The 20731-nt window shown below is 25.0% G+C and overlaps 1 protein-coding gene across 1 annotated transcript in view; it reads left to right on the top strand.

The window, feature by feature from the left end:
* The first annotated feature begins 2220 nt into the window (after positions 1-2220).
* Positions 2221-20731, top strand: part of spen (split ends) — a 186650-nt gene continuing 168139 nt past the window's right edge. The window contains exon 1 of the mRNA XM_067288458.1: positions 2221-2694. Within this exon, the coding sequence (XP_067144559.1) occupies positions 2612-2694 (83 nt within the window). The 5' untranslated portion in view covers positions 2221-2611. The remainder of the gene's footprint in view (positions 2695-20731) is intronic.

The following is a 20731-nucleotide window of genomic DNA, read 5'->3' as shown; positions in this document are numbered from 1 at the left end:
TTTTTTAAGAAAAAGAATAGAAGCTAGAAATAATTTTTTTTTGTGTGTGTGAAAACGCGACGGGAACGTATAAACAATAGAAGAATGTAAGTCCTAAGATCGACCATTTCCGTTTGGGGATGGAATTAACATTGATTTTGAACTCTCCCGAGATTTAAGCTATCTCGTTATACTTAGTAACGAGTGATCAATCTCTTGGAAAGCGAGAACGAGGAAAAGCCACCAATCGGTATGGGCGATTCAGGATAAAAATTAATAGAAACCCGGGAACTGAAGGTGGTGACGGCTTCTTCCGAAAATTCCAAGTATCGGACCAATTGTTGTGCATGTGTCTCGTACGTGTGGTGTCCCTTATCTCCGTTTACGTCTCCTTTCCTCGGATCGACTCGATCTTCCCACTACCGGAAGCAACCGCATCGCCCCGGAGCGTGGAGATATCAAAGGAACTTTCATTTGCGAATCAGGAACACTCGTTTCCGGTCTATCTTGAAAAGGAGAAGAAGACCAAAAGGCCGCCGCCGACTTTCACTTAAAACATCGCGGAAATCTTGTAAGCTTCTTTCGTGTCAAATACACGATTTCTCGTAACCATAGAGTCTGTCTCAGCAGTAGTACCGATCGCCCACATACGACTCTTCGCGGCTCCCCGACTTTTCCACCCCAGTCAGCAATCGAAAAGATTTCCAACTCTCAAGAAAATCGCGAATATATGATTTGCATTTCGATGAAAGATTTCTGATTGAGAATTATGCGCATGTAATTGAGGGTAAAAAGAATTGAGATTCTTCGTAGAAAATGGCAACTAACACGGGATGCTTATTCTTCGAATTTTCCCAATTGCCCGTTATATTTGTCAGCTTAGAAATGCAGAATGCTAATAATGAGACAGAAATTTGAATTATCAGTTCATGCAATGCCGACACTTAATTATATGAAAAGGAATTTTCAATATGTATGCAACATTATTTCTGTTATTTCTAAAAAAAGTTTTTGAATTTTAATCAAAAGATTAAAATAAAGGGCCATTACTAAATATAAATTTGTAAAAGTTCGTGTATCTTTGTCATAATAAAAGTTTATTGTTTGAGATTTAAAAATAAAGTCTTGGGTTATTTATGATATTGTGAATATAAAAATTCGCGAATTAAATTAATATCGGGATAATCCTCATGAAGATAAGCATTATCTACCATGCGATCCTTTTCTAGTAATGAATATATTTTAAAAAATTAGCAATTCATTTGAACAATATAGGTATTTTTATATAATCAATCGATATTAATCATTTTATTAAGAATACTGACATTTGAATGAATGATATCTATCAAATAAAGATAAACGTTTCTTAATATTTCGTCATTTTCTTGGTACACAAGGTAATGTTTTTAGTTATAAATTCAAGGTTTCATATAATAACCAAAACAACACTAGACAATAAAACAATAATACCAAAAAATACAATGACAATTGCAAATTGTTTAAATTTTCTAAAAACTTCCTTCAAAAACAATCCTTTATTCTTCCTTCTATTTTTCAGAAAATACCATTTTGGGAATTTTTCCAGAAGCAGTTATTTTCTTATATATTTATTGATTATTAATGTACGAAAAAATATATTAAGAATAATCTAATTAACGCTTAATCAAAAAATATGGTAACACGAAAAATTATTTAGTTATTTATAACAAAAAAAAAAAATTAAAAGGAAAATTAATAAGATTTTCGTTCGCTAGATGTCACGCAATGCTATTTTTGAGTGAGTTCGTAAACCAATAGGGATAAGGTTGTAAATGACGTCATCAGGGTGGAAGTGGTTCGTTGGGTGTTGGTTTGGTGTTTGTGAACGTGTAACTCGGCTAAGATAAGGAATTGTTTAAAAAGACGACTTTTTGTTGGATAACTGACGATTGTAAACAACTATTTGTGTCATTAAATAATATTTTTGATGGATATACTTCGTCGGTGGTTTTCTTTAGGAATATCATACACGACTCCAATTTGTGATTTCCAATGTTCTATTTAGGTTATTAATTAATTTGGAAACGGGTTTGTATTTTATTAAATTAGTTTTAATTTACTTCGAAAATTAAAAGAAAAGAAAAAAGAAAAAGAAAAAAAAAGAAGTATTAAAAAATTCCAGATGGCGCAAACTATTTCTGTACAAAATAAAAATATTTTTTTTTTATTTATTTATTTACTTTTTTTGGTAGAAATATCATTTTGGTAGCAATATTATTCTCTCTTACCAAATTTACACTGAAAATACATTAAATTAGGGTGGTAAATGTTTAGTAATAGCTGGTAAAAATTATAACGAAAGATACGTATTATTCCGACATCTTTGATACAACCGACCAATGGCGTGATGTATAAGAGAAGGAAGGGAATATACTACTGCGTGCGCACGGGTCTATCATGGAAGAGCTTGCTTTTGCACTACGCCGCGTGACGCGCGAGCTATGACGTCATCGGAGCATTGGCAGCGATCATAGTTGGATGGAAGTAGTTTTGCAACAGGGAAGATTAGAAAAGAAGGAATAACCATAACTTATCAAAACCGAAATCATGTATCATGGGAGAGATGTAGATCCGATGTGGACGGCGGTGCAAGATGGTTAGAGAGACTAGATACCTTTGGGTTGGAAATTTACCGCATAATATCAGAGAAGAGAGGATACTGGAACATTTTAAACGGTACGTGTGGATAAGAAAAAGCAAAAAAAAAAAAAAAAAAAAAAAAAAAAATATATATTTACCTCCGGAATTTGTGATTCCCGGATATCTGTTGGATAGGTGTTTTAATTGTGTGTTGTGTGTGTGCATCTAAAGTAGTGGATATCCATATCTGCGGATGAGACCGGCGGCAGCGGAATCATTGGAATATTGCGTTGGTTCTCAAGCCGCCGACCTTCTTCGCGTCGTTCGTCTTTTTTATATCCCATCGATATATTTATTTACCAAAATAGATAAAAAAAATAAAAAAAAAATAAAAAAATATTTATATATGTATATATAAATATATATCGAAAATTTTATCCTCCCTCTCGCATTGGAGAGACGAGGATGTGCCATACGCACGAACGGCATAGGCCTCATGTTCTTGACAGAATGTGATGTTACTGTAAGTAGAAATACCTATTCTTGTAAGAGTTTTTTTTAACTTGGTTTCCTAGGAAAAGGTATTTATTTTTTGTTTTTTTTAATTAACATAACTAAAACACGTGACACATTCAGGTAATATACATATGCGTAAGATACTAATTATTTATTATTATTAATTATATATTATCATCATCGTCATCGTTATTATTATTATTAATATTATTAAAGAAAACAATAATATCATCTAAAAAAAAATATATATATATATATATATATATGTATATTATAATAATTAAGTTTTATTTTAAAACGATTATATAAGCTTTAAAATTATTTTTTTAATTTTATAAATAAACGTAATTATTTTTTTAATATAAATAAATATATATATATATTTTGTTTTGATAATTTAAAGATATTTTATAAGGTTGGTTTTCTAGAGCGAATTATGTTCTGTTTACATCACGTGCTAGCCCTATTCTTGGTTATGGGTAGGCCTCGTTTCTAAACAGAACAATGCTTCCTATTCATTTACGAATATTTTAAAGCATAAATTTCTTTTGATTATATTCAAAAACGAAAAAAAAAAACCTGACAAACGAAATAGGCGTTTACATTCTTATCAATTGCGGAAATATTTCCACGAGATTATACGAATTTCATCAAGTTTCAATGTTATAAGAATAAAGAAGAAAAGTCTTTAGTTTCATTTTTATGAAAAAAAATATATTTTTTTCCTGACATATGCTAGAAAATATGAATAAATTAATATATTTTTATGTATAAACATATTGTAAAAGATCAAGGTGTTTAAACAAATATTAAATTAAACTATAGAATTCTATATATAGAATATTGACAAAAATATATTTTGGCATAATTTAAGAATATTTTTAAGTGTGTAAACCTTGTTTTTATTTGAAACAATCTACTAAACAAGTTTATTACATTTTAAATTAATTTTTCTTTAATTAATCAAAATTTTTAAATAATTAAAGATAATAATTAATATACTGGTAAGTAAAATGTTTTAAAGCTTTAATATGTTTAGTTTATTCTAAAACAAAACAATTCCTATGCCATTTTAATGACCAAAATGTATTATCTATATATTAAATTGTTAATAATATCCTAAATTTTTACAAAAGATATAGCAAAATATTTAAATTGATAACATAAATCAATAATCATTATTGTAAATAAGTTATATGACTATTAGATTAAATCACATTATATAAAATATTAGTATTTTAACACTATTCAGATTCAATAAAAAATATGAATATTCTTGTAATTCTTAACATTTGGATAATGTAAATATGTTACAATAGAACTTAAGTACATTTGTATATTTGAACAAAAGATGGAACATCTTTGAATAGTTCTAAGTACGGAAACAAAAAATTTATTAAGATCTCATTTTTTAAATAGATTACTTCATTAATCAATTAAGGAGAGGGAAAAAATGAAAAACAACCAAACTAGAATTATAAATATATTTTCCAAAAATAAAATTTCTAAAAATTCTTGCTAGTGTAATAAAATAACTGGTTGAAATTTTTTCTGTAAAGAATTATTTTTATTTTCTATATATACTAATGGGCTATTTCCATTAAAGCTGTTCGTAATTGCTTAATAGTAGTAATATTGTAAGTTTAGATAAGTAGTTAATTCATTAATATTTTTTAAAAATAAACATGTTTAGTATTAAACTCTTCTACACTATATTGATGAATAATAATTAAAGTGTTAGAAGAAAATATTTAGTTTTTTCTAAAAAGTTACAAAGGTCATGAATTATTAATATAAAGTTTCCCTTTATGATAGTTCAATATGTACTTTATTGATATTAATCTGATTATATAGTATTTATTGATAACTCAATATATCTGGATTGGTTAAACTAACTGATCTTTGTTCCTTTATGAAATTTTTTCAGTTTTGATGGCTAATCATAACCCTTCTGTAAATCACTCTTTTATTTTATATAAGTTAAAGATACTAAAGACTGAAATATGTTTATTTGTCCTGTGACATAAAAATAAAAAATACAAACTACAAATACATTCATTGATTTGTTCTTTACATATATTAATGTATATTTAGTGTCTCAGATGACAATTAAAAATTACAAGTTATTAAAATAAATTAATTTCCATTAAATTTAATATTGCTAAATAGTACTTTAAACATCTCCAAATAAAAGCAGAAAGGAGATAAAAACAGCATAACTCATTAAAATTAAACAGTAACAATAATTTAAAAAACAATAAAATTTAATTAGTATGTTTACTATAAAGATTGATTAGCAATAAAACTTTCAGTTTATAAATATAGCCTAATTATAGTTTAATACAAATACTGATATTTATTAAATGTAAAAGATTTTGTTAATAAATGTTAATTTTAGTTTTCTAACATAATAGAATTCTTTATTTCAAGATATTTTATACTTTAATACCAAACTATTATTGTTAACTGTGACTGTTAATCAGTCTATTATAAACAGTTTTCGAAATATAATGTAATTAGCCTATAAATTTGTAAATCCAGATTTCAAGTTTAATATTAAAATCAAGTTCTTTAATAAGTCATATAATGAATATTAGTTGTTAATTGTCTGCAGCGATTCTGCTTATAATTAAAATTAGCATACTTAGTTAAAAAAGTTATTTCACTAACTATGATTGGCTTCTGAAACTAAGTACTATTTAAATTTTATGTAGGAAATAATTCAATTAAATCTTTTATATTAACTCTGATGACAGTTTTGATGGATTTCACGAAGCTGTTTCATATTTATCAATAACAGTTCAATAGATTGAATTTATTTAAATTTTATGTATTTTTATTTTGTCTTAACTGTGATGTTCTAATTTTTAACACCGTATTATTCAAATACTTCTAACTTTTGTATTTAGATGAGGTGCCGATATAAAGTCAGAAAACATATTTATATAGGAAGTTATAATATTGATCTTCAGAATAAGAATACATTTTATGATTTAGACTCATTTGTAAATAAAAAGATTGAATTCATACAATGAATCATTATACATATATAATTGTAATAATTAATTATTGAACATTGCATTAAAAACATTTCTTTTAGTGATAATATAAATTAGGCTATCTTTCGGTATTCTTATATCTTACAGGAGTAACTTACTATTCTAGATATTCTTTATGGTTCAATAATAACAACTATAAGATAGTCAAAATAATACTAAGATTTTTAATGTAATAAATATTGCTTATTATATTAACTCACACACACCTTCTATACATATTCTAGCAGTTATGTTTATTTGAAAAAAACAAACATTTTCAATCACTTTCAGAGACCTTCGTCAGGCTATTATATATTTCCGTAAATCAAATGTGGTTAATTGAAAATTTTAGTCTGTTATTAATGTAGAAACATCTTAATCTATATTTAAAAAATTTTAATAGAGATTATGTATATAAATTTGACTAATTTATAAATCTTCAGTTTAAAATGTGAACTTAATGAAATATTTTGATGTGTTTAAAATATTTTATTCATTCAAGCTAATGTTTCATAAATATTTTATTAAAAAATTAAATTGTTTTTTCTAATAATCTAATTATTGATTTAGGTAAAAGTTAAAAAGTTTTTACTTTTGTACATTTAAAATATTTAAGATTATATTAGAATAATTGAATAAGGTTGTAACACTTTATTTATAAAAACTTTCAAAATTTTTTAAAATTAAATTTGTGATACTGTCTTATAATATCATTGTAAAAAGATTTTAAAATTGGTAATTCAGAATATTTTGTTTCACCTATGATTCATCTAATTCAAAATTTTATCATATTAATAATATACCTTTTAAATTACATCATGTTGGAAGTTTAGTCATAATGTATGCAAAGTAATTTTCAGAACAGTTTTACAATTCATGTATTGGCTTGTGAGAATATATAAATGAAGAATTGTTATATTTAAAATATTCGAAGTTAGATTCATTAATGATTAAATTTCAAATATTTAAATTGAAGCTCTGTAATTGTAAAATATAAGAATAAATTCCACATAACTTATAAATAATTCAAATAGTTGTTTTCACAAAGCTTCTATTTTCCCTATGTCCCATCTGGCAGTTCTCAAGCTTCCCTAGTGGACCCCACCCCAACAACCACACCTTACTCATATTCTAAGAATTACATTTGGAAAGAAAACAGCATAATAGTGAAGTTAGAAGTACTTTACCAAACATTATACTAATTGTAGAAATTTAGTTTAAAATTGTTAATACATAGCATTTATCTATTAAATGTGCTGAAGTTTTTACATAATTTGTTAATGTTTTACAGTTACATTTAAGATCAATAAACCAGCTAGAAAACTTTTTACACCCGATTGTAGAATTATGACACTTTTATACTAATATATTTATTCCACCCATAGCATAAATTTTTAATACAGGTCAGTGACTGAATGCTGTTTGTGTTATATGTTTTAACAAGATATAAAAAATTTTGTAAAAAAACAATTTAGGTATTTCTTTCGAAGATATTAAAGTGAAACACACATCAGTGACTTATATTTATGTTCATTTTATACATTATTTCATAGTTAAGTTTAAATAAAGTAGAGCTGTTTGTATTAAACAGAAAAGTATATAATTCTATATTGAAATGGCACTGGCGCGATGAGAAACATTATATCAATTTTTATTCTTCATGCAATTCATAAATAGATTTTTATAGATTGTTTTTTAATAAATATACCAGGAATTTTATGATCCAAAAGTATTAGGCATTGAATCTTTTGATTATAACTTGAGAAAACGAAATAGAATTTGTTACTTTGCTTTACTTGTTTTATAATCAACAAAATTATTTTTTATACTATTACGTATGTCATTATATTATAAAGTTAAACGTTTTTTAAATGTAATATTTATGGTCTCGTATGTACAAATGTATTAAAATAGGAATTTATTTTTTGTAAATTTTGAAAAATTTCATCTTTATGTAAGAAATAGTTTTACAGAAGTTCTAAGAAAATTTATCATTTTTAATAACGTGAGATAAGTTTTATAGTGAGTAACTTGCAGAAAGAAGCAATTCATAAAAAGGAAAAGCATTCATTTTTATTTATAGAAAAAATTTAGTTTTAGAAATTTTGTTATATAAAATCAATTACAACATGTTTTTTAAAATTATTCAAGTAAAAAAGTGCATTATTAAAAAATTTTTCTACCAAATTGTAACCCTTAAGCAGATGCTAAATAAATAAATACCACCTTTTTAGTCTAGTAGTTTTAATATAAACAAATATTTTTGGTCAAAACATTTTTAGTTAATTATAATTAAGATGGCTATATGATTGCCAAAAGATTTTGTTTACATTAGAAATTATTATAAGATTAAATGGTATTATTTAATATTTAGTGTAAAGTATTTATAATGTAGACCCTAATATTATTGTTACAATTCAAAACATAAATTTAATAATTTTGTAAATAAAAAAGTATGCAGTTCTTTTATTATGAAAAGCAGTGCTTAAATAAAAGTGAACCAGAATTGCCTTTTGATGTTTATATTCAAAGTATGTGAAAATACACACACACAATAATTAAAATGATCAGTAGAACTTCACTAATTCAGACAAATTGAAGAAAGCCTAGTCTGAATTAGTGAAAGTTCAATTTAGTGAGGTTTTTACTCAAATGTGAAAAGTATACTTTAACTTAGTCAAATTTTATTGTGCTTGTAAAAAGTAAGTTAGCTGTAACATTGTTTCATCATTGTCAACATTTACTAATTTGAGCTTAAAAAGGAAGCTAATTTTTGTTTGTGATTACTTTTCTAACTGTTTCTTGATCACATCTTGAAACATCTGTCTACATGTAAGGTAATAGTTGTTACTGAATTTGTCACTTCTAATCTGGGCATTATTTTAAAGAATATACAATGAAAATTAGAAGTCCAAATTATTGTGAGTTATGAATTAGTAAGGTTTTACTGTATTTGCAAGTTCTTTGGATAAAAATTATAACTGCATCTTGAGAGAAAAAGATCAAATGAAAAAGAGCTATGACATTTTCATATAAGTGTTTCAGAAAAATATATAATCTGCTTATGAATTCTTTCCGTTTTACTAATAATTTTCACTATTATATTAATAATGAATATACAAATAATCCTTCATGAATACTAATCAAATGTTTTGACTTCTTTCACCAACTTGTAAAGAAACTATTAAATTATTATTTTTTTATAATTGGAAAAAAAGTACAATTTAAAGCTTAATTTATTACTTTACGAAATATTTAATCCAAAATCTTCATATTGTGATATAATTACCAATAGACAATAGTTTTCAATTGTTATTTTGTATATATTAGTCAAATTACTTAATCCATTAAGTGTATATTTTTTATCAATTTTTGTATTTCTGTGATACAAATTTTTTGAAATTGTTTTATAAAGCATTCAAAGAATTCCTTTTTGAAGCACAAAAGCTTTAAGCTTTTAAGTTTGATTCTGTGATTAAAAGAATGCATTTTAAGTCCAAAAATATTCTTTGCAATATTGGGCTACTTACTTCATATTTAACTGCTCATGTTCTTCATCAGTTTAATTATTAATATTTTGAATATTAGAACACAAAGTAATTTACACTTCTTCTTAGAAAGATATTTGTTTATATGACACAAATTCCAAGGTTTGTTACATATAAATTTTAAAAAGAAATTTTAAATTGTATAAATAAATTTTTTATGATTATTTTATAAATGAAAGCTTTTTAGATACATTTTTAGAACTTAGAAAAATAACAATAATAAATTGTTCAATTTAAAATAGATTAATAACACTGCACAATGTAGTAAGCTTCATTATGATGAGATATAAAATCATATAAGTAATGATTTTTTTTTTATAAATAAAAATTTTAATCTATTATTATGTTTTTTTATTAAAAATTTTTTTCTTTAGCTGTATTTGTAATACTGTATTAGAAAATTTATTTTAAGTATTTTGTAATTATATATACTGTAGTAGAATTCTGATTAAGGTAATGTGGATTGATGGTAATTCAGATGATCAAAGCTTAGATATCATAGAATGTTTGATAAATTATTAAATAAATTTGATTTGTTTGCATTAATGTGTAAATATATGCTACGTTTAGACTAAACCAATTTATTGAACATAATGACTTTCAAGTTATAGAATAAAACACTTTCAATTTTTATTTACAACTATATTAAAACAAATGTAAAATACAATTACAATTAAAATTTCTTTATTCTTTTTTAAAATTTCTATTGTCATGAGAAGTTGCCAGAATAAATTCTTTTCAAAACTTTAAGAGTCCATTTTGAGTACTATACTCCACTCATCCATGATTTGTGAAACAAACGGCATTGTACTTATGTTCTCATCTTTGTTGACAAAGTACTCTTCCATAGTTCATCCTGTATAATGTGGAACCTTGGTTAATCAGGCCTTAACTGCTTGAAAATTGATTTAATAATCTTAAATTTTCTCATCTTAATTAGCAAAAAATAATAATAAATGTTTCATCCAGTTTTATTGATATATTTTTTTTTATTCATCTTAAATATACAGTATTTGAATATATTAAAGTGAATAGAATTTGGCCATAATAAAAATCTTCAAAGCTAAACAAAATTTTTTTATTATTTTTAGTTTATTTTTTATTTAATCAAAAATTGATTTTTATGTAGTCTGTCTTAAACATCAAGTATGTTCAGTGTATTTAGTATGAGATATTTAGGACATTCATTCAGTAGTACTAAATTATAATGTGATAATTTATTAAATCATCAAAATTATTAAATTATTATTTCCTGAAATTCTGTTATAGTTTCAAATATATAAACCAAATTGATGTAATTAGACATTCACTAGTTGAAAATGGTTTAAAAACAATTTGAATAAATTTATTTTTTAATTATTACTTTTGTGATTGACATACTTTCTTAGCAAAATTTGAAGATGTTGTTAAAAAGAATTTTAAATATAAAATGATTTACAGGACTTTTTCATTGTAAAAATTGAAGAAATTTACTAAAAGTAATTTTAAGTATTTATTTTTATTATAAATTCTTCAGTATTAAAAATATTTGTAGTGTTATTTTTTTGTAATGAAATGACCTCGTAGTTTCTTTTTAGACTGCATAAGATTGTTAAAAAAAAATTAAATTAATATAAAGATTGAGAAATAAAATTCAGAAAGAAGGAAAAATTTCAGGTGACATTCAATATGAACAATTCTTATTTTTCAATAATAACCATAGAGTTTATGTAATATATAATATTTAGCAAACCTAATATATTATTGAATGATATGGAATTTCCAAATCTGCAAATTCAAATGAAATATATAAATTTTGAAATTGAACGGAAGATATTTATCTTTCTTAGTTTCAAAATCTTATTGTCAATTTAACTACATAATATTAGAACATTGGAGTGTTTTTAAATTTGTTATAGACTTAACTCATAAATATTCATTCTTATAAGTTATTTATTTCTAGAGAGTAATTGTCTAAAATGAAAAAGTCAATCTAATAGAGTAAAATAATTTCAGAAATATATATTATATATCTAATAATACTATACATTAATTCAATTTGCAGTTTTCATTAATTATTTCTTAATTATTTTTTTGTAATTGCGTTTATCTATAATAAAATATTCAGATTTATAGTATTTTGTAAATAATTTAAACATAAAAACATTATTAGAAATGCGAATTATTTATCAACAAAATTATCAGATATCTTCAAAAGCCAGTCATTTACACACAACAAAATAAATGATAGACGACAAGTATCATCATAGAAATTACAAAGAAGTTTCCAAAATCTAGATAGGACTGAAATAATGATATTAAGAGAATGACTGTTATCAATTTTAAGCAGGGAGTAAGACAACCATAATGTTTAGGGTCATTTTTCATTAGTAGCAATCTATTTTTAATTGTAAGCAAAATTTGCAGCGATTTCAAAGAGCCATTTTATCTTAATGAGATTTTTATTAATTTACTTAAGTCATTCGAAATTAAAAATTTTCAAATAGTTAAACAATAATTGCTAAATTCTATTATATTTAATTACCATTCAAGTTTTAAATACAGTATATATTATATTATATATATATATATTTATCGACCTTTAAATTTTATGATACAGTATGATATATAAAACTTAAAAAAGTTTCTATTGTATGTAAAATAAAAGTTCTTCATTATTTGTGAGGAATTTTTACTGCTTTTTTTATTTAGTAAAAAAAAAAAAAAACCAGAATCTTACTTTAATTATCATTTAATAAACTGGAACTAGTGTTTCAAAATAGATTGTCTTCTGAATGTAAAACTGAAAAATGTTTTTAAAATTATTTTTCATTACATAATTATAGCTTTCAAATTTTAGATATTTATTATATAGGTTCAAATCAACTGATTTTTTTCTGTGTTTTTTTTTTTTAAGTTAATTTGAGTTACATTTAAGTAACATGAACAATCCAGATGGTATATTTTACACCTGGTAGAGCAGATGGGGAAAGTATTACTTTGGATGAATCAAATTCAAGTATATAGTTTGATTACCTATGTCAATGACTGTTTTCCTATGCTTAATTTACATATTTGATGATGTAATTAAATAAATGTTCAGGATAAATACTCATAATTTTGAATTTAAAAAAATAATTACTGACCATCAAAGAGGGTAATGTAAGGGCTCTATTAAATGCCATGTTGAAATGTAAATAAATGTGTTGAGTTATTAAATTGAAATATTGATGGTTATTTTATATATAATTAAAAGTTAGTTCAGATAATGTTTGTGTTAAAGTAATAAAATGGAGGTCCGAAACACGCGAGAAATATAACCGAAATTAGAATAACTGGCCTAAATGATAAATTTTAATTTTAATACAAAAAAATCATCCATTCCAACAAAATGCTTATCATACATCTCTGAACATACTACGCCGTAATTACAAATCATTCTATAATATTAAATTGACGATAATGGTTCGGTTCTTTCATTCTTCGTTTCTCACTTATTTATTTATTATTAGAATGTAATAGCTTAATAATACCGATGTTTAATATGTTTTTCGTTTTCTGTTTTGTAGCTGTTGTTGTTTATTTCAAGTAGAAATTTCATTTAATCCATATATTTTATTTTAGTTTGTTGCATATGTAATGACAATTTAATTTCAAAAATTATTTGCCAAATTCCTTTGGGCAAGATTTTTTTACAAAATTAAACTTTTGAAAATTCTTGTGAGATGTCAAAATTCTGATTTTCAGTCTTATTCTATCTCAAAATATTGTAGAAATTTTGCATTAAGACAGATTTGTATATTGGTGTCTTTGTGTCATAAAAATTTATTGATCAAAATATAATTTTGCTATCTTAGAACAGTGCTAAAATTGTATTATATAGAATGTATGCTTCAAGATATTTTCCTAATTAGAAACTATACCAGATCCAAACCGAAATGTAAATTTACTTGACAATACCTAAAATAACCTTAATCGCATATTATTCGACTCGGCATTTGCGAATCAAATTGAAAATGTTATTTTTGTTTCGTATTATACAGAGTATACATATACAGGATTCATTAGCTAATAAATATGGTTAATGAATCGAAAAAGGTACCAATGATTTGTTATAGTCATCCTATGCATTTGCAAGACCTAAAAATATCTATAATGTTGATTTATAAAATGTAAAACATGTTAAAATTAAAATATGATTTTTATCAATTTGAATACAAAAAAAAAAAAAAAAACTGTAGGAAACTATTACATTGAGAGTGAGGATTTTTTTTATTTCCTTTTAGATCTGCAAAAGTTGTTATAGATACAATAATTAAAACCATTTTATTATTTTAGGAAGTTTCAACAGATTGTTCACATTATTAGCTGATTTATTTAGTATATCGTTACTCGCTTTCGGACATTTTATGTTTTTAAAACAATACGATGATTTCATACACAGCATTTCTGAAATATTTTTTCGATCGATGAGCAAATTTAATGTTATAACGATTGAAAGAAAAAAAAAATAGTGAACGTCAATACAAATAGCGTGTTTAATAAGTTCATACGTTTTCACCACCTCGTAATTGATTTTTTAGTTATACGTCAGACAGCGTTTGTGCGCGCATACGTGTTAATTTAAAAAAATTAAATCAGTTAAAATGACAAATAAAATAGCCTTGTTAAATTAACAAAAGCAAGAATCGTCTTTTTGTATCCAGCAGTGGAAAAATTTGCATTTGGAAACTAGTTTGGTGTCCTCATTTCTGACTACGCACACAACACAGACGAATGGTGATGAACTGCAGTGGCGTCATCACACGAAATTGCTCGGCCGAGACGACGTGGCCATTGTCCAACTATTCTTTCCTCCTAGGAGAATATAAGAATTGATTTTTGTCTTTCATTCTGGGTGAGCTCTGTTGAAGACGAGAGACGTGGAACAGTTCATTCTGCCGTTTAAGGGGTGATCGGCTGTTGACCTTATTTTCGTCTGATGCTGAACGTGATTTAGTGTCTCATGCAGTTCGAGCAGATTTTTCTAGTTTAATTATCGACGAAGTTTGATGATTCGCAAATATCTTGACTAAAACAACGTATACGTTTTATTATGCAGAATTATTTAGTGATTTCTTTTTGAAACGATCACGTGAATTTAATAAAATGTTTCTCGATACCTTGAAAATTGAATTAATGACTTCCTGCTGGAGTATTGCCAATATAAACACGTTTTTCTACCTGCAAATAATCGGGAAATTCCATATACAACTCTAAATTATTTTTATGAGAGATTAAAAACGGATAGGAAATCTTATTAATTAATGAAAATATTTTATTATTACATAAGTGAGGATAGACTCGGAACAGATTAACAATTCCGTGGTTGTTTTCTTTATGGTCTGCTATTTCCCAGCTAGCTGCATCGGGCCACGGACGACAGAGGAAAAGTATGACCTCGCTTGAACAAGCAGCTGGGTTGCTTTGTAGGGTCACCATTAGTCTTGCCTGTTTTGCTTCAGGCACTGAACTGACCCCTTCTTTCCCCCTTCATTGATTCAACAAAGCAACAGACAGGGAAGTGAAAATTCCTTTGTCATTTCAGCAGGCACACATGACCCTCCCGTGGGGTGCTTTGTCTGATCATCTCTTTCTAACACCACTTGTCCTTGACTAAATCTAACTGATGGTTGAAACAGATATACTGTTTCAAACTAATAGTAGAAACATTTCTAAATTTGTTTTTATAATTGCAGCTTACATTGAAATCATTTTATTCTTGTCATTTACGTCTATGTACTTTTGTTAATTTTGTTAAAAGTTTTTGTTGTCAACTCGGATTTCTTACATATCAAACTACTGTATTAAGATAATAGATCGCATTATTATTGTATTTTAGTCTTTTAGAAGTTTTGATACTCATTATATTATTTAGCAAATTATGCAGTGGTTTGTTTATTTCATGATTTTTGTATAAAATTAATGTTGCTTATAAATCAGTAACACAAAAAAAACCTTTCACGCTTTGTTTCTAGCAATTAAATCACTAAGTACAAACGTTTTCGGCCGTTTTGAATTGCCTCTTTCGGGTACAATATGCTTATAAAACTGATGTTAAATGTCTAAAATTAATATTAAATATCAAGAAAATACAGTAAAACCTGTCTATGGCGACCACCCACGGTTCCTTCAAAATGTGGCCTTTTAGACAGGTGGTTCTCTAATACCGTATTTCCGTACGTATTTGCTCACTTTTTAGCCATTTCTACTAAACGAGGTGTGCAAAAACAAGTGAATTTTTTCAACGATAGGGCTATATTGGTATCGGATAACTCATTTACAAGAGTTCGTGGTGATTTTATAAGACAGATTTAATACCATTATTTTAAAGATTAATACAATACTCGCATTTTCTCGATTATAATGCACACTTTCTTTTTTTCCGACTTAATTCAACTTGCTTCTTTTCGTTCTCTCCTCAGTTACGTGTATTACGTCATCGATATAGAAGCCCGTCGTATCTCTCCATCATTTTGGTTTTCGTTAGTTTAATCTTATTTTAACTTTAAAAATACTGTATTTTTTAAATATTTAATATATTTTTAAGTACAATAAGAAAAATTATTAATTAATAATAAAACGATTTTATTATTTCTTCTCATAATACGATTTCATTACATTCGCAATCCGAGGTGGGTTCGAACAATAGTTTAGACCAAATATATTCGCGGAAGTGGTCGTTTATTACAGTTGTATATTGTTTCGGACCAAAAATCGATGTCCGCGGTCGCGTTACACAGGTGGTCGTTTAATACGGGTAACTTATACGAAGACTATGTATAAACTATTCCCTTCCAGACATTTTTGCCCGTTTTTATGGATGTCCGTCGAATGCAGGTGGTAGCCTAAGCAGTTTTCACCGTATTTATTATCTTGAAAAAATTTTTAAATTTTGTTGACGAATGTAAATTAAGCTTCAGGCTTGCTTATACATTATTCTGTCTTTCATTCTTAGGGGAATTTAATAAAATTATAGAACTTGATTAATTTACATGTATAAAAATTTGGGTTGAATTTAAGAAAATTAATTTAATAATTATTTTAAAGACAATCTTCTTTTGATAATAGAATCTTTTCTGATGAATAAAATAAGCATATTGTAAATAAAACAGCCAGATATAAATACAATATATTATATGATGTAAATTAAATAGTAATATGATTCCATACATATAAGAGAGAGATTTCTTAAAAATAGAATTTTGGGTAATGATTATTTTAAATGCTTAAATAAATAAATAACTGGGTATCAAGTAATAATGTAATACATATGCTGTATACTTTTTTTGTAAAGCTAAAAAGCTTTTTTTCCTATTAATATTTAAACTTTTACAAAATATCAATAATCTTAAATCAATAAAAATTGCACGAAGTTAATTAATTTAAGAGTATTGATTTTTTGTAAAAGATTAAATATTATTAATTATAATAACTGTTATAGTTTTACAAAATGGCTTGTCTATAAATGTATTAGATTGCACTAAAATGCAAATTTTGAAATAAAGTTTTTAAGGAATGCGGGCATAAATATTGATTGCTTAAAAGTTACGCTATATTGTCCTATGATAATATATTCTAACAAAAAAAAATTTTCTTGTCTGTTTATTGTAGTAGTAATTTTAGACTAAGTAGCAATAAATTTTTCAAAACAAATACTTAAACTGACAATAATTATCTTTTTTTATAACAGATTTATTTGTGAGTTTATTATTGTAGAATATATAAAATTTTTTTTTATATAAGATAGATTATTTAAATTATCACATAATTGGCTTATGATGATCTGTATATTTTAATACAATTATGTATAGTAAGTTCTTGAAAAAAAAATACGTGTCTCTCATTTTAAGTAGCAAATTTTTAATAATTAAATGAAAAAAAATTAAAAAGTAACATTGTATTCAGATTTTACCGTTAGCATATTGTATATTCTCATCAACAAAGTTAGTTTTAGTAACAAGCCGAAAATCAAATCTACACTTACTTGCTAAAAAGAGATCAACCATTCAGTTATTTTTAGGAAAAATACTCAATACTTATTAATGTATTTTATAAATAATTATTAGTATGCCGTTTGATGAAATTTTGATTGTATTCTATTGAAATTATCATGATTACATACAATAGAATTTTAAATATACAAGGATAACAACACAATATTGTATGCGTGGCAATATGCTTATGAGAAGGATCCCCAATAGTGACGTCTTATTTACAGAATTTTGGATGAAAACATTAATACGAGGGCGTTGGGCCTATATGACGGAGAATGACGCAAATAGCCAAATTACTTGAATTAATTGGCGGTTTAAAATTTGAACTCTGGGAATTCCAAAGTCAGAACAACATTGCAATATCAAACCTGAAGCAGAACTTGATAGTATTCAAAATGTTTGTTCTTGCATCTAAATATTGTACCTTACTGGATAAAAAGGTTCTGAAAGGGTTAAATTACATAGATTCTGTTTATAATTTTAATTTTTTAATAATTACTTTTAACATTTTAAAAAAATAATTATTAATCTTGTTTATTTAATATTATTTAATTTTGAGAGATGATAAAATTTATGTTTTTATAGGGTTTTATTTTGACTTTTTAAAGTCAATATTTTACAATTAATTAACATGTTTGTAATTTAATCTTTTCTTAGGCCAATTTAAAAATTTTCACTATTAACTACAATGAAAATTTTATAAAAGCTGTTTTTATAAACTAAAAGATTTACTCAGCTTAATGTTTTGGGCACTCTTGGACTCATGTTTAGAGTACAATATTTCAACTAAACCTGTTATAACACTTCAGTCCATTTTTGTATACATTTATAAACTAAAAAGTGACTTTTGTTTATTTTAATTGTTTTGGATATTAGCAAAAAAAACTGCTTTGAACAATAGAATGCTTTTATAATGATTTAATTTGTATTATATTGGTTTTAATATAGTGAGTTGTTTTTTCTGATTGATATATTAAAAAAAATTTGTCTGTATAGCAAAAATTAGTGCACAGTTCAGTTATGATGATTTTTTCAAAATTTTTATGTCAATTTATGTAGTTAGCAAAAAAATCTGATTATCATTTGTTTATTGAGAATGAATAGACTGATTTAGATAAAAGTACTAATTAAATAATACAAGGAAATTAAAGACTTATCACACCATAATAATGCAAGAAAATTTAAAACCTATATTGATTTGAAATAATACATTATGAAATTTGCTTAAAGCATTATTATTATTATTAGATATTTTTAGTATAAGAAGAATATTAGTGATTTTAATTTTTTTGGTTAGATTTAAATGAAATAATAATAATTAAGAATATTTGATAATTAATTAAATGCATCTTGCTTTAAATTGAAAAATACAGACAGACAAATTATAATCAATTATGAAGACAATAATTTTATATATGAGGTATTTAATATAGAGAATATTGCAGTTAGTTATCTATTTCAGATCTGTTAAGCTTTGACTAAAGCTTGGTCATTCGAAATTTTTCAAGTCAATTAGGAATTCAGATGACATTTGGAATTTATATTGAAAAATGTAATGTAGATATAGCATTGTCTTATTAAAAGTAATTGTTGTTAATAATACAATTGCTTTTCTTTTTATAAAATAATTTTATTAATATACAGTTCACTTGTAATCTATTTAAATAATCATGTATTTATAATGTTAGTATTAAACCTTGATTTAAAGTAAATTTCTTGGACATTGAAATGATCAGTTTATGAATTAGAATCCTAAAAATCATTTTCAGTGTATTTTCTTTAAAAATCAGTGATTCAACAATGATACATTTATTTAATAAAACAGAAAACATTATTAATGCAGTTGAAGATGAATGAAATCACAATTACTATTCAATTTTAACATATTTCCCTTTTAAATTTAACATACCAAATAATAATTATTGAAGCAATCCTGATCATGTCACTGATGCCTTAGAGATTGAGATTTTAATTTATTTTGTAACAAGTCAAATGCAAATCAAAATGCAGAGTATTATTACTGTTTTTGTTTTTAAATATTTTAATACATTCTTAAATTTTAAAGTGTCATTAAGCAAATAGAATAGTGAGAAATTGTTTTGTATGAAATTTTTTTTTTGTTTTATATCTTATCTATTATATTGTTTGAATTTTGATGTGAAAACATTCAAATTTGATTATAATTTTCTATAAACTATTTAATATCTTTTATATTAGAAGTCGTAGGCACAAAAAACCTTACACATGCTGTTTCTAGCAATCAAATTAATTAGCACAAACGTTTTCGGCCGTTTTGAAAGGCCTTCTTCAGGTGATTTTAATTTAGTTCTAGCTTTGTGTGCAGAGATATATTAGAAGTATTTATGTAATGATTGATTATTCTGTGAATTATTTACTTAATTATAAAAAATCAATAATTGTGAACGTTTTGAAAACTCAAATGTTTCATATGCTATACAAAGAAAAGAATCAATTAATTCTTGCTTATAATTGGAAATATTCATGAAAATAGTATGTATTCACTAATTCTTTACAGTGAAAATAGGTTTGTTTAATTCAAAAAAGTTATATAATAATTTTGAAAATTGTTTTAAATATAACTTATAAGTTATACAATATTTATAGAAAAACAAAAAAACAAGATTTCTGTTCAGTAATAGATAGTTTAAAGATAAAAATGAAAACTATAGAAGGTTACACAATATTCTTGCTTAATATACATTATTTGAAATATATAGTTGAAATATGCTTGTATATATTTTATTTTACTCTGAATTATCTAGAAGAACTGTAAGTTAGAAATATTAATATAATATATATATATATAGTAGACTCTGCTTATTGTAATAGTTGATAATGTTACCAGTTAGTTATCAAAATTAACAGGTTGCAATAATAGTTATGATATATTGTATATTATAAAAACTTTGCTTATCTAATCAGAATTTGGTAGTTATTATCATCTTTAGTTAAATAGGCCATTTTATGCTTTCTTTTAATTCTAGCTGCTTCAACA

This window comes from Centruroides vittatus, unplaced genomic scaffold (assembly GCF_030686945.1).
Source record: "Centruroides vittatus isolate TY-2023 unplaced genomic scaffold, ASM3068694v2 scaffold_861, whole genome shotgun sequence".
Lineage (NCBI taxonomy): Eukaryota > Metazoa > Arthropoda > Arachnida > Scorpiones > Buthidae > Centruroides > Centruroides vittatus.
Note: the sequence above shows the minus strand (reverse complement) of the source record. Positions and strands in the feature narration are given on the sequence as shown.